The sequence below is a fragment of the Hypomesus transpacificus genome, chromosome 7 (genome assembly GCF_021917145.1).
Source record: "Hypomesus transpacificus isolate Combined female chromosome 7, fHypTra1, whole genome shotgun sequence".
NCBI classification, from domain to species: domain Eukaryota; kingdom Metazoa; phylum Chordata; class Actinopteri; order Osmeriformes; family Osmeridae; genus Hypomesus; species Hypomesus transpacificus.
Window position 1 is genome coordinate 2,757,305 of NC_061066.1, and position 13,242 is coordinate 2,770,546.

The 13,242-nt window shown below is 46.0% G+C and overlaps 3 protein-coding genes across 5 annotated transcripts; 1 reads left to right on the forward strand and 2 right to left on the reverse strand.

Moving 5' to 3' along the window:
* Positions 1-950: 950 nt before the first annotated feature.
* On the reverse strand, positions 951-3,306 carry atp23 (ATP23 metallopeptidase and ATP synthase assembly factor homolog). Its single transcript, XM_047022846.1, has 6 exons — positions 3,071-3,306; positions 2,747-2,792; positions 2,445-2,526; positions 2,183-2,320; positions 1,907-1,990; positions 951-1,737 (listed from the first exon to the last, which is right to left on the reverse strand). The coding sequence occupies exons 1-6, from the start codon at positions 3,219-3,221 to the stop codon at positions 1,534-1,536; spliced, it is 705 nt and encodes a 234-aa protein (XP_046878802.1). The 5' UTR covers positions 3,222-3,306; the 3' UTR covers positions 951-1,533.
* A 212-nt stretch (positions 3,307-3,518) lies between these two features.
* Positions 3,519-8,522, forward strand: rpap3 (RNA polymerase II associated protein 3). 2 transcript variants are annotated; one of them, XM_047023199.1, is made up of 17 exons: positions 3,519-3,689; positions 3,935-4,093; positions 4,203-4,346; positions 4,490-4,600; positions 4,684-4,811; positions 5,016-5,137; positions 5,246-5,316; positions 5,429-5,560; positions 5,696-5,823; positions 6,016-6,137; positions 6,255-6,325; positions 6,439-6,531; positions 6,669-6,910; positions 6,995-7,211; positions 7,352-7,449; positions 7,539-7,639; positions 8,001-8,522. In XM_047023199.1, the coding sequence occupies exons 2-17, from the start codon at positions 3,941-3,943 to the stop codon at positions 8,084-8,086; spliced, it is 2,019 nt and encodes a 672-aa protein (XP_046879155.1). In that variant the 5' UTR covers positions 3,519-3,689; positions 3,935-3,940; the 3' UTR covers positions 8,087-8,522. The 2 variants fall into 2 exon arrangements, with proteins under 2 accessions (XP_046879155.1, XP_046879156.1); XM_047023200.1 differs by having other exon boundaries at positions 3,935-4,082.
* Positions 8,523-8,597: 75 nt separating this feature from the next.
* On the reverse strand, positions 8,598-13,107 carry LOC124469729 (hemicentin-1-like). 2 transcript variants are annotated; one of them, XM_047023201.1, is made up of 9 exons: positions 12,869-13,107; positions 12,555-12,596; positions 11,817-12,065; positions 11,336-11,602; positions 10,942-11,250; positions 10,105-10,374; positions 9,715-9,990; positions 9,327-9,587; positions 8,598-9,089 (listed from the first exon to the last, which is right to left on the reverse strand). In XM_047023201.1, exons 1-9 carry the CDS (start codon positions 12,915-12,917, stop codon positions 9,067-9,069), a joined length of 1,746 nt encoding a protein of 581 aa, XP_046879157.1. In that variant the 5' UTR covers positions 12,918-13,107; the 3' UTR covers positions 8,598-9,066. The 2 variants fall into 2 exon arrangements, with proteins under 2 accessions (XP_046879157.1, XP_046879159.1); XM_047023203.1 differs by having other exon boundaries at positions 9,327-9,575; positions 12,869-13,106.
* Positions 13,108-13,242: the final 135 nt, after the last annotated feature.

Sequence of the window (13,242 nt, forward strand, 5' to 3'; positions counted from 1 at the left end):
GAATGTTTGTCTAAACTGGAGTACCCCCCCCCCCACACACACACACACACACACACAGAGTCCCCCCATTAAACAGACACTTCCCTATTTTAATTCACACAGAATGTCTGCACTCTTTGTGATAGCCTGAAAGTCACCAAATTTAATAGCAAATGGTGGTGGTGGAGGGGGGTGGGGTGTCGGGTGAAGATTTCCACATAAGGGTTTTTGTCTTTATTCATCTCAGAAGACGGAAAAAGGAATCTTAAAATGTTAATGTCACCAGTGACATTCAGAGAGAAAGTCTGCAAGATGTTGTCCTGGTTAGGGCCTCTTCTGGTAAGACGGGACACTCCCATAGTCATGTTCATTTGATTAAATGTAAATTAATTGTGGAATTAGTCCTTAAAAGGTAGATCTCAAAGACGTTCCCATAGATAGGCGATATTGGAAATGCAAACCTTTCAAAAGTAACTTCATCAAAGCTTTTCATAGTTGTCAAAAGTTTGGAATTTTGGATAATACGTTAGAAGATTAATGCCAAAGACATGTCCTTGCTCTAATTTACAGTAAAACCACCTTGTTCTAGGATGGGTGATTTGCATCAGATTACTGCATTCTTCCCAATAATGTTTTTTCCACAGTACTTGTCGAGAATTACATAAAGTAAATAGCAATTAAGTATAGTATCTCCTTGAAATGCTTGTGTGATGCAAGAACAGATCACTTACAGACATGGGACTCAATTCCATCTGAACATCTTTCATTGACTTCTCTGTATCTGTTTCTATTTCAGTTTCAAATAGAAAAACAACCAGACAAGTCCCCAAATATGCAAATCCCATCCACCTGCCAGCATCAAATTAGTGCAGAAGGATATTTTTTAAAGCCTTTTAAATAACCTTTCAACCTCTGATAGTCTAACATCACGCTCTGTAATGTAAAAGTTATTTTTTGGACACCTTATAATTAAAGGTCTTCATAAGAACTTTTATTCCAGCATAATAATAATACGTTGACTATAACTGAATAGCACAGTACAATCAACACTATTTACATGTAAGTCTCAGTTGTCCGTCAGTGTAGGTCCACGTGTTTAAGAGCAGAGATGGAGATGCATCCAGTGGAAGTGGTTGTTTCTTAACCCTTCTGTGCTGAAGCAAGGTCTTCAGGCTTTATACTCTGCATAAACACTCACGTTGGTGGCCCAGGAGAAATCAACAAGCAATACTGTGTCTTGAAAAAGGTCCCCTAAAAATTACATAAAACTCTGCGGGGAATCATATCCCAAAAATCAAACCTTTTTCCTTATATGTATTTACCTTTGACGCAAATCCTTCAATTTATGAAATCCGTCTTTGAAAACAAAGAGGAAAGACTCATTATATTTCCCTTAGATGTTTCATAAGCTACTGTTATTGGCAATTATCTGCACAGGACAGATAGTGGACACCTGACTTTGCCCAGGTTTCTCTGGGCTCTGCATAAAAGCACCATTAGAAATGATAATACAATGACAATCCATTTAGTGTGTGCATATACATACAAACACATTTAGAGGTTGGCGTAGTATCGATCTCTGTTCTGATAATCTCTGTCGGCAAATTTAGCGTCCTTGTTGTTGTGTGGAATCCTACCGAAGGGGGCGTGGTCATTGTAGCAGGTGTCGAAGACCTCGTCTACCACCTTCTCTGCCTCCTCCTTGCTCACCTTCCTCACCGCCAGGATGGAGCGCAAGGCGCGGCCTCGGACACACTCCTTGACAAGGAACCAAACAGGACATTTTTTTACTTAGCCATGAGAAATTCTGCACACTACATGTAATCTCCTGTTTCACATGAGAACACAAATGTTGTATGTCATTCGTCATTAAAATCCTATTTGAGACGGGGAGCAAAAATATGTAGGGAAACAGTGACTACAGTACCTGCTGGTGCTGTTTGAGGCCGAAGTTGAATCTAGACACTTCATTGTAGAATGAACAATCGCCACTAAGATTAGCTGCACGAATCTTAGGAAAGACAAACAAACAAAATTGAAGTAGGTATGGGGACAGAAATGACAGGAGTTGAATGGATGGAAATGATAGATCAATGTGGGCAATTCATTTCCCCCCGGAGATTGAAAGGTATCCTTTAATAATTCATCCATCGACCCATTTATTCATTCATCCATCCATGTTTTGCCATCCTTTTTTCCTCACCTCTGAGCAGGCCAAGTGTTTGAAGTTGTTGAACCAGTCCACGTGAGCCCGACAGTGGTCGAATGCGTGAATGAGCTCATGTGCGACCACACGGTTCATGTGGGACTGCTGGTGAATGTTGTTTTGACAGAGAACAATCTGGAAGGAAAGAACAGAGTAATTACAGACTGACAAGGCAAGTCATCTGCAGACAACTTACTTTCTTAGCATCTTGGATTTTCACCTTTAGTTATGTCTAACAACAAGGTTACATGTTCCATACCTGTGATGATGTTGCATCAAACCCTCCACTAACTGTCCCATCACAGTCTTCACAGGAAAAGTGTCTGTCCTTGTACACTGTGCTGAGGAGTAAAGAAGACAAAAGGGCTGGGTATAGCTCAGTAGTTAGAGTATTTGCATATCCAGGAGGTTCAAATTCCCCTCTGTGCAGCACTTCCACACGTTTGTCTTGTCTGGACCAGCTCTAAGATAGATCTATTTAGGAGAAGACAGTAACATACTCTGTCAATGGCATAGGATTTGAATACTTCTAATAAGATCATGCCTTAGAAAGTAACTTACCACCCTGAACTTTTCATAGCTCCAAGGAGAAGTTTTGCATATGGACCTGAGGGAAGAGACACTTGTTATCTAGTCTGACAGGCAACATGTTAGCTACCTCTAATAGAGGTAAACCAGAACACTTTAGTTAGTTAACAATTTAGAGTCCATAATCAATGGGATAAGCCAACCAATTGGTCTATGGCAAAAGCTAAAGTAGCTGTCTGTAGATAGGGGTTATAATATGAGATGCAGAAATTTGGGGGCGTAACTTAAATGGACCTTTTCATTGGGTTATCTTTATCTATCTAGCTAGCTTAGCTACGCTGCTAGCTGGCTACTTACTAGTATCCAAAGCGAATTGAAGCATGACCTGACACTTGTGGTTGAAAGTGAACAGGGTTTCAGCAATAGATCCCTTCGAATATTTCTCCTTGCTCCTATCGGGGAATAAATTGTATCCATAATCCTCTTCTTGTTGTTTAGTTTGGTCCATTGCATGGAACTGTCTGTAAATGAACTCCTTTTAGCAGCTAGCTTGCTAAAAGGTCACTAGTGTTTTGTCAAGCACGTGACGTAGCTGAGCCAAAGGTGAAAGGTAATTGTATTATTTGTATAGATTATTTAATTATTCCACTATGTGTACAGATGATCTGGCCTAAAATGGTAATATGGTTCGAATGTAAAATATTGAAAATATATACTATTAATAATAATATAGACATTACCGACAACTGTCTACCTATGTGCGCACACTTTCGACGCACACGGAAAAGGAAACTCAAAGCTCGCTGGTTCATTGCTGTCATGGCGCCGAACATAAACATTCAAGCTATTGCGGAGACAGTAAACTAATCATTGCACCTGTTTTCTACGACCAGCTTCTCATACTTACTTTGGGATCGAAAGAACAGTTATTTTGTTTGGTCTCTGAGACGTTCCTGAAACAATTATTTGACTGGAGGCAAGTTATTACTTCTGTATGTTTTTCAATGGCAAGACATGTTCCAGTTAGGTTATCGTTAACACGGCCCCTAGATAGCCCCTAGAAGTGCTAACGTAATGTTAGCAAAGAAGTTCTAGAACATCCCATAGACATAGTATGCATGAGCTGTTTAGTTGTTACGAAATGAACGTCATCCATCTTCAGTAATCTGAATGGCTTTGATCAAGTAACGATAGAAGCAATGTCTTTAATTACACTCACAGGGAAGCATGTCTGGACCGAATAAAGCTCTAGAGTTGCAGCTCCAGATGCGTCAGAATGCAGAAGATCTGAACGGTTTCATGAAAGAACTGGACAGCTGGGAGGTGGACATGAAGAAGAAAGATAACCAACTAAGGACTGGGACCCTCGGTGAGCCAGAAGTACGTTGCTATCCACCAATTTGAGGACCACTTGAAGTGTCCATAGGTGGAAACAATTCATGAGCAAGCAACCGAAACTGATGGCGTATCCCCTCTGTCTTTCTTTTAGAAAGGTATCCCACCTGTGCGAAATAAGGATTACAAACGGAAGAAGAGAGAGAAGAGATCCACAGAGGGCAGTTCAAAGACTGATCCAAACCAACCTTCGAGGATAAAGTCTTACGATTACCAGTCATGGGATAAATTTGATGTGGTAATGCAATAACTGAACTTAAAAAAACGATTTATATTATTGATCCATAATTGTTTCTTATACCAAGTTCAATTTTGTATGTGAGTAACTCAAAGCAACAGGAGATCTGTATTTTTGGTTCAAACTCTCCAACTTCACTCTAGGACAAGGCTTTGGAGTCAATGGATAGGGAGGACAGCCCAGTGGAGTCCAACGACTCGGATTCAGAGGAAGTTGCTGTCGACCGGGAGAAAGCCCTCACAGAGAAGGAGAAAGTACGGTTGGCTCAACAGCAGAGTAAAACGGCACATGCCTTATTCGGTGTGTTACGAAAGTGTGACAACGGTGCTTTTTGCAGGGGAATAGACTATTCAAAGAAGGGAAGTACGATGGTGCCATTGAATGTTACACCAGGGGCATGGGAGCAGACCCTCTCAACCCAGTCCTGCCCACCAACAGAGCTGCCTGCTTCTTCAGACAGAAAAAGTAAGTGTCAGTTTCTCCCTCATTGGGTTATGTCAGCCATTAGGGCTAGGAGACCTAAAGACTTGCCACGCCTGATGCACACAATGTTCCCACCAAGCCCATCGTCACAGACGGGCTTGTACTTATGTCGCTGATGGGTTTGTGATGAATTCAGCACTCATAGGGTCATAGTGAGAGTTGAGAATAGACTGTGTTCCCTGGTAGGTTTAAAGTTGCTGAGTCCGACTGCAACCTGGCCATCGCGTTGGACACGAAGTACGTCAAAGCGTACGCTCGGAGAGGGGCGGCTCGCTTCTCCCTGCAGGACTACGCGTCTGCCTTAGAAGGTAAGCAGAGGCTTGACAGGGTATCCTGACACCGTGATGTTTAAAGACGTCCTGAAGTCGCCCGATTTGGCCGCCGTCATCGAACCTCTGCTTCTTCCCCATCGCTAGACTATGAAACTGTTCTCCAGCTGGACCCTGGCAATCTGGAGGCTCAGAATGAAGTGAAGAAAATAAAGGAGGTCAGAGTGGCTTCCTTGTAGATATATATGTTACAGTACTATATGGTGATTTGGGTAACTTCAAACTGTAAATATCCCTCCATGTAATTCCCCTGTATTCTTCCCTGCGCAGGCCCTAGCCAGCCAGGGTGGGGGGCCCCAGAGCCCCGAGGTGCAGGCGGAGCCCCCGGTGGTGGACTCCAAGCAGCAGAGGCTCCAGGAGGAGCAGCAGAGACGACAGGAGGCCGCAGTGCAGAAGGACAGGGTACGACCTCCCCTGGAGATGCCCTCACATCCTGCCTGTCTTCATTTCACATGACAGGTTCAAATCCCCCCTCTGTGCGTCGCTTTGGATGAAAGCATTGCTAAATGAATAGATATGTGTGTTGTTATGATTCAGGGGAACGCCTACTTCAAGGAGGGGAAGTACGAGGCAGCTGTTGAGTGTTACAGCAGAGGGATGGAGGCAGACGCCACCAACGTCCTCCTGCCTGCCAACCGGGCCATGGCCTACCTGAAGCTCCACAAGTAAGAAGAGGCACACAGAGAGACACACACATACAGAGAGACACACACATACAGAGAGACACACACATACAGATTCCTTGAAACTCCAGGAGGAGGCAGAGGCTGCTACCAGGTACTGCAACATTGGGAGACATTGAGTGTATGTCAAGCTCCTTCTCACCTGTGTGTGTGTGTGTGTGGTTCTGTTACAAGGTATAATGAGGCAGAGGAGGACTGCAGCAAGGCCATCTCCCTGGATGACACCTACTCCAAGGCCTTTGCCCGCCGGGGGTCTGCCAGGGCAGCCCTGGGGCTCCTCGCCGGGGCCAGAGAAGGTGAACAGGACAGCACAAACTGTGTTAGCTTGGAAGTGGAGCTCATGATCTGTATTTCACCTGGCGTTGGTTAGTTTGGCTTCTGTGTTTGACCTGTTTTATTTGTGTTTTGTCTAGACTTTGAGCAGGTCCTGAAACTGGAGCCAGGAAACAAGCAGGCGTTCAGCGAGCTGCAGAAAATCACAGCCGTATGTGACTCGGCGGGCATTTTGAATGCTGTGTCATTCTGGAAAGCCTGGACAACGTCATGGATGCTTTCTGACAGGAACGTATGGGTTTGTCTCTCCCTGCTCCCATTCAGGACAAAGACATCAGCGGTCTGCTGTCTACAGAGGAACACGTACAGAGGAGAACGGTACAAGCCATCGACAAACCACTGCACCTGCGGTCAACAGTGAGATACTTTATATTTAATGTGATATTGAATTAAAGTGCGAAAGTGTAGTCGGGTATTAGCAAAAAGATAGGGAAAATAATATAAAGTCAAGACAATGTATCATGCCGGTGAAAGGATTGGCATTGCTTTCCCAGAAGCCCTTGAGAAGAGTGGACATCGAGGAGGTGGGGGGGAAGGTTGTGAGGACGGAAGAGCTCTCGGGTGGATCCTCTGCCCCCCCAGCAGCCCCCAGCAGTCAGACGTCAAAGTCCGCCGTCTCCCCCATCCTGAGTGGGGGCCAGAAGGGAGAGACGTCCTCCCCCCTCTCCACCTCCCCCAGCGCCAAGGTCCTAAAGATAGAAGAGGTTTCGGACCTCCCCTCCCAAACCCCCCTCAGGTAGAGCCATGCTGTTCTGAGTCCTGGTTCTCCAGCTTGCGGTGGATCAAGCCAGCTGACCCAGACTGTGTGTGTGTTCCCCAGGGGCCCCGAAGGGGACGGGGGCAGCAGGCAGGCTGAGCAGCCCAGGAAGGAGCAGCCCAGAGCAGGTCAGACACAGACCCTAGCCCCCTCCGTCTCGACCACTACCACAGCAGACACCACCCTCGGCGTTCCTCCTGCCCCCAGCAGCAGCTTCCAGCTGGAGACAGACCTCCGGCAGATAAGAGGCAGCCCTGAGCTCATCTACACGTACCTCAGGGTGGGTGTCGGAACACGTAGCTCCAGTGTTAGCTAACACACCAAAGGCCCTGAACTTTTTGGAGGTTTAAGTTTTGTGTTTGTATTAACAAAGTGTGTTTGTGTGCATGTGTGTGTGTCTGTGCGTGTGTGCACACACAGCAAATCAAGCCACAGAGCTACGTCCAGATCTTCCAGAGCTCCCTGGAGCCAGACATCCTCGACCTGATCCTGAAGACCATACACACTTTCTTCACAAAGTACGTACACACACACACACACACATACAGTCCTAATCTGTATTCACCCAGCTTGATGGAAGATCTTGCCGACACCCCTGTCCCCCCAGGAGTGAGTCTCCTCAGCTTGTACTGGAGGTGCTCAGCAGTCTGGCCAGCGTCAGGAGATTCAACATGGCCGTCATGTTCCTGTCCACCCCTGAGAAGACAGGTGACGTCTGTTCCTCACAAACACCAGAATATTCACTTATATAATGAGACATTTGATTTCTAATAGACCTTTCTTGCACTCAGGTGCTATATCCACCCTGTATAGGTATAACTCAGTGGTAGAGCACTTGACTGCAGATCAATAGGTTGTAGGTAAAACAAAAATAACCTGTGCATCGCTTTGGATGAAATAGTATGTCGTCATGCTAAATATAAGTGTTTATATACGGCACAATAGTAGTGCGGTGTCATCGTTGACATTGCACATTTTCGGCTAGAGGTCATACTTCAGCGGCAGCGTGTCACTGAACAGAATGTCGCCTAACTGTTACTGTACTGATGTTGTGTTTTCTTTCTCCCAGTGTTGAGAGAACTGTTTGACTTCCTTCGCCAAGCTGGACTGGACGACACCGCTGTTACAGCCTTGCAGAAGCAGTATGGAGTGTGACAGCAGATCCTCTTAGGCACCTCTCACGTATACATGAGTATCTAGACCCAGTACTGTACCGTATAGTACAGTACAGTCCAGTGTACTCAAAGACTTCAACACACCATCACCCCCTCAGTTTGATGATCAGTTTTAGTTGAGAACGCCACTGCACCGTGAATAAAGATAGTCTGCTGCTGTGGAGGAGTTAGGAACCGCCATATTGGCACGTGTGGAGTAACAGTCTTGTCCATGGCTACAGGCCAGCGGCTGACATGTTTGATCTACAGACAGCATCTTCCAGTCTTGTTCAAACATTTCAGTATGGCTTCTTCCTAAGCATGTTGTACCTTGCTAATGTTCTCTCTTGACAGTGATATGATGGATGCCTTTGAACGACAGTGTGATTGGATACGTGGAGAACCTGGGGAATGAATAAAGACATGTTTATTTCTTATGTGCTGTGATGCCTCGGTGTCACTGCCAACTGACTGGATTTAAAAGTGGAAGTGCGACGATGGTCCAACTGTTTCACACGTTACTGACATTACAGTCATGTTACGGGTGTACAGTGTCTGACATGACACAGATTACGAACACTGAAACCAAAACATGTACAATCAATGAAATGGCTCAGCTGTTTATTAATCACAAAGAAATGACAGACAGACCGGAAAATGGCAAGACCAGTCAGCATATGAAATTCATTTAATCAAGAGTATATGCTTGACTTAAGGGTTGGCAACAGAGTGAAGCTGGTACAGCTAAAGAAGCACAGACAGGACGCCTGATTGTTGGAGTCATTTGTGGATTGGACCCAGTGTTATACCTATATAGTTCCTATATAAATGCTCATACTTTTTCAAAAAGGATCTCTGGGTTTAATGTAATTTTAAAATCTGAAAACAGTCTCTTAAATCGATGTACACATGGTAGACATTAGTGGGCGTGGCAGACATCAGTAAATGTCCAACAGCAGTTCTCTCTTGACAGCATTGTGGTCAACAGCCACACCAGTGTGGGTCTGTTGGAATGAGAAGAGAAATGGAGAGATATTATTACCAGCTGGTATCTGAATATTGCACACTTAATAGTAACAATTCATTTCTTCTGAGGAGGTGTAGCTCAGTGGTAGGGCTCTGAGTACAGATGATGAGGTTTCACGTTGAAATCGCCCTTGCACTGTTTCACGCTTTGGATAAAACTTGCTGAACATCATTATTTCATTCAGAGAAGTGGACCCGACAGTCGTCTTAACTACCTGAGACAGAGAGTGTCTCGTTGACGCTCGCTGTCCTCCCAGTGACACTGTTGTGGGCCTCGCAGCTCAGCGACTCCGTGGGCACATAGCGACTGACGGTCACGTCCACCGTACTTCCTGTCATGGTGTGACCGTACACGGTCCAGGTGAAGCTACAGGAGGGGGAGCACTGGGCCGAGCACCTGAACGTAGCCTTCACCCCCACGTCTAGAGAACGAGGCCCTGAGATGGTCACGTTGGACGGCCCATCTAAGAAAGGGACTATTCGAAGATTGAGCGAATACCGTTGATTTTCCCATTCTGTAATATTATCACGTGCTCATTCTTAAAAAAATTCAAAAAATAGGTGTTGGTATTGAGAGACTGAGTAATGGATAGGCAGACATACCTATGGGAATCACCATGGTCTCAGAAGAGCTGTTTTCTTTAGTGACTGGGTTGTTGGCTACGCAGGTGAGAGGTCCTCCCTGTACAGGGGTCCCTGAGGTCAAGGAGAAGGCTGCTTTCAGAGCCACCGGCTTGCCGTTGTAGATCCAGGTGTAGGAACAGTTTGGGTAGCATTCAGAAGAGCACAGGAGGCCCGTGGTTGACCCCGGTGACACGTACAACTCTGGTCCCACCGGGCCTATCTCTGGGCGGACGATCGCAACATCAACTGGTCCATCTGGGAAACAGGTCAAATCACTTTTGTGTTATTTCTTTATTTCTATTTTTATTAAGGTTAAGATTTTCAGCATCACATCCTGACAGTTTGTAGTAAGTGTGAGTTAATACTCACAATACACATTCAACTGGTAGCCGATGCCTTTCAACGACTGCCCCCCCTGAGACACAACACATTGGTACAGTCCTCCATCTGACTGTTGCAGTGGGCTGAAGGATAGAGTTGTGTTCTGGAGGGAGAGACTAACTCTACTGGACACAGGTAAAGGAACGGCATCTTTAGTCCACAAGATGGAGGCTGGGTTCTGTGAGCCCACACAATGCAATGAGTAAACCTGGCCTGCCACAGGCAGTGTTGAGGAAACAGGCTGCACAGAAATAGGGTCTAAGGAAGGAGAGGGGAGGGGAAGGAAGGAAGGGAAGGATGGGAGAAGAAAGAAGAGAAGATGAGAGGAACCAAGGTTGTCGTCATAGACAACACTTTGCAGTGTACCACACTCTCAGTGGCCATTCACCTGTAGATTATTTGCAGGTATACCACACACTATACAAGCACTTCTCTAACTTCTTTCAACAACTTACCCTTGTTCATTCACGGTATACAGTTTACAATTGTCCTAATTAGAATCAGAAGGGATTTTATTCGCCATGAATGTTTGCACAAACAAGGAATTTACTTAGGCAGGGAGGTGCATACATTAAACATATAGGAATATTGAGACTTAAATATGTGAACTAACTATACAAAAGGAGCCAAGTCCAGCTAATACTAAGGGGAGTCTAGCTAATACTAAGGGGAATAAAATATAAAATATAAGTAGCCATTTCCCCTTCATATCTGCGCAATGTATAAACCAAACAGTAAATTGACCAAAGACTAACACACAGTCTGCGTACTTCCTTCCTTTCCTCCGTGCTAACAATGGCTATCCCATAATGCTAACCAACTCACCGATGACAGTCAGGGTGGCAGTGGTGACGATTGTGAGCCCCGATATGGTGTTCTGGGCCTTGCACGTCAGGTTTTCTGTGTGGGTGTAATCACTGATGGTGAACACTAGCTTGCTCATCACTTTGCGCTTGTCCCCCTTGTGAAGAATGGGCACCTGGATCTGGTCCCCCGGGTAGGTGTGTCCATTGTAGGTCCACGTGTAATTGCAGGAGGGTGTGCAGTAGACGATGCAGAAGAACTTGTAGGTGCTCCCCAGGATCACGGTGTTGGATCCAGCCTGGTTGCTGATCGAGATGTCGTCTGGTCCAGCTGAGAAAGGGCAGAGGGGAGGTAGTCATGGGAGCACGGCGAACGGTGTCATAACTTGAGAAACCGAATGTTTCCGTGCACGTACTTGCCACCCACACCGAGGTGGTTTTGGAGATGAAGAGATGAGAGACAGAGTTCTGGGCCTGGCAGGTCAGCTTCTCAGACATGGCGTCCGATGGGGGCGTGATGGTGAGGCTGCTTCCCTCGGATGTGACGCCCGTACTCTGGCCCTCGGAGCCGACCGTCCAAGTGTACAAGCAGGAGGGGTAGCAGTCGGCCAAGCAGGTGAAGGTGGACGACTGGCCGTTGGACAGCATGTCAGGACCGGAGATGATGATGTCGGAGGGTCCCTCTGAAGGAACGAGGAGGTCGGCATGGATAAGATCAGGTTTGAGGACACACATACACAGTCATAAGCTCACACCCATACACACTAACAAAACTATAGCCCCCCCCCCTCTCCTAGCCCCCCTCTCCTAGCCCCCCTCTCCTAGCCCCCCTCCCCCCTCTCCTAGCCCCCCCCCCCCCGCCCCCCACGCACACAGAACAACCCACAGCCCCAGTACCTGTGACCTGCAGGGTCTTCTTGACGGTGACAGACTCCCCAGTGGCCGGGTTGAGGGCCACACAGATCAGAACCTGGGGCTGCACCCGAACCTGAAGCTCCAGTCTGAGCTCCGGGCCCTGGGCAGTCTGGTTTCCTCGGGTCCAGCTGAAGGTACAGGCCGGAGAACATGTTGCAGAACACTGGAACGCGTAAGGAATCCCCACAGTCACGATGCTCACCCCGGTGATCTCCACAAAGGATGGCCCATCTGGTCGCAGAGTCACCAGAAACATCAACTACGTTCAATATGGCATTCATAACGATGGAGGAAATTCCCTGAGATCTAGGAATGGTAGTTGGCGTTTTTAGGATTTGGTGTTGGCGGGCAGAAATACTGAACACTCAAGCAAACCGACTGCGCTGCTCATCAAGCCGCATGGCAATCAGAACCTCAACAGAACAATGAGAATGTAATACCCAGAAGGGAAAGCACCCAGAACAACAGGTGTAGTAACAACGAGGGATGCATTCCTTTCCTTTAAATTTTTGCCTACTTTACACATTTGACTTGGAAGGATGATCATTTCTTCTATGAGATACAGATATTATTTTGTGTGTGTTCATTTCACATTCCCAAACAGGAACATTCTGACAGAATTAACTCCTACTTTTCCATTCACTCAGATTTTGATGTAAGTACATTTATGATATCAGATGTAAAAAAATGCATACAAAATATTTAAATGAGGCCTCTTACAATTTGCTGTCTTGCTCTGCGCTCCCTCACTGGCAGTTGTTCCTACAGCACAGAAACAAAGAGAAAAGTTACAGAAAACTACAAAGTCTAACCGACAAATAAACCCACCCCCAAAAAACAAACAAATAAACCAAGAGAAAACTAGACAAAATCCGTTTGGTTTCAACAGTGAGTTCACAAGATGCATTCTATAAGATCAAACTAAATTGCATGTGTATTAGATTAACTGTTCCCTAAAACCTGAACACAAATGCATTCCCCTCAATAGCGTTGTACTCTACTCTATTCCTGTGTCATACATCATTCTGTGTTACCTGTCAGGCAGGTGAGCAGCAGAGGCAAACAGAGACTTAATTGAACCATGGTGCTCCAGGGAACCAGGAAAGAAGACTGCAATTATCCACAGGACTGCTAATTCCGCTCTTATATCTCCCGACCAACACAATCTTATCAGAAACCAATGCAGCAAATAAGACAAAAAGATTTCACAATATTCCCAGCCGTGTGTTTAAGTGTCCAGCCTTAGATGGTTTATCAGCTAGACTTCATTGTGTGTGGTCTTGGGCGTACAACCCTGCAGCACGATATCGGGCGTGATTCTACTGTTTCTTCAGATACAGCAGGCGCTGATGGAGTGATTTGTACGAGGGACACAATTGGCGTTATACGTCATTATTTACCTCTGTCC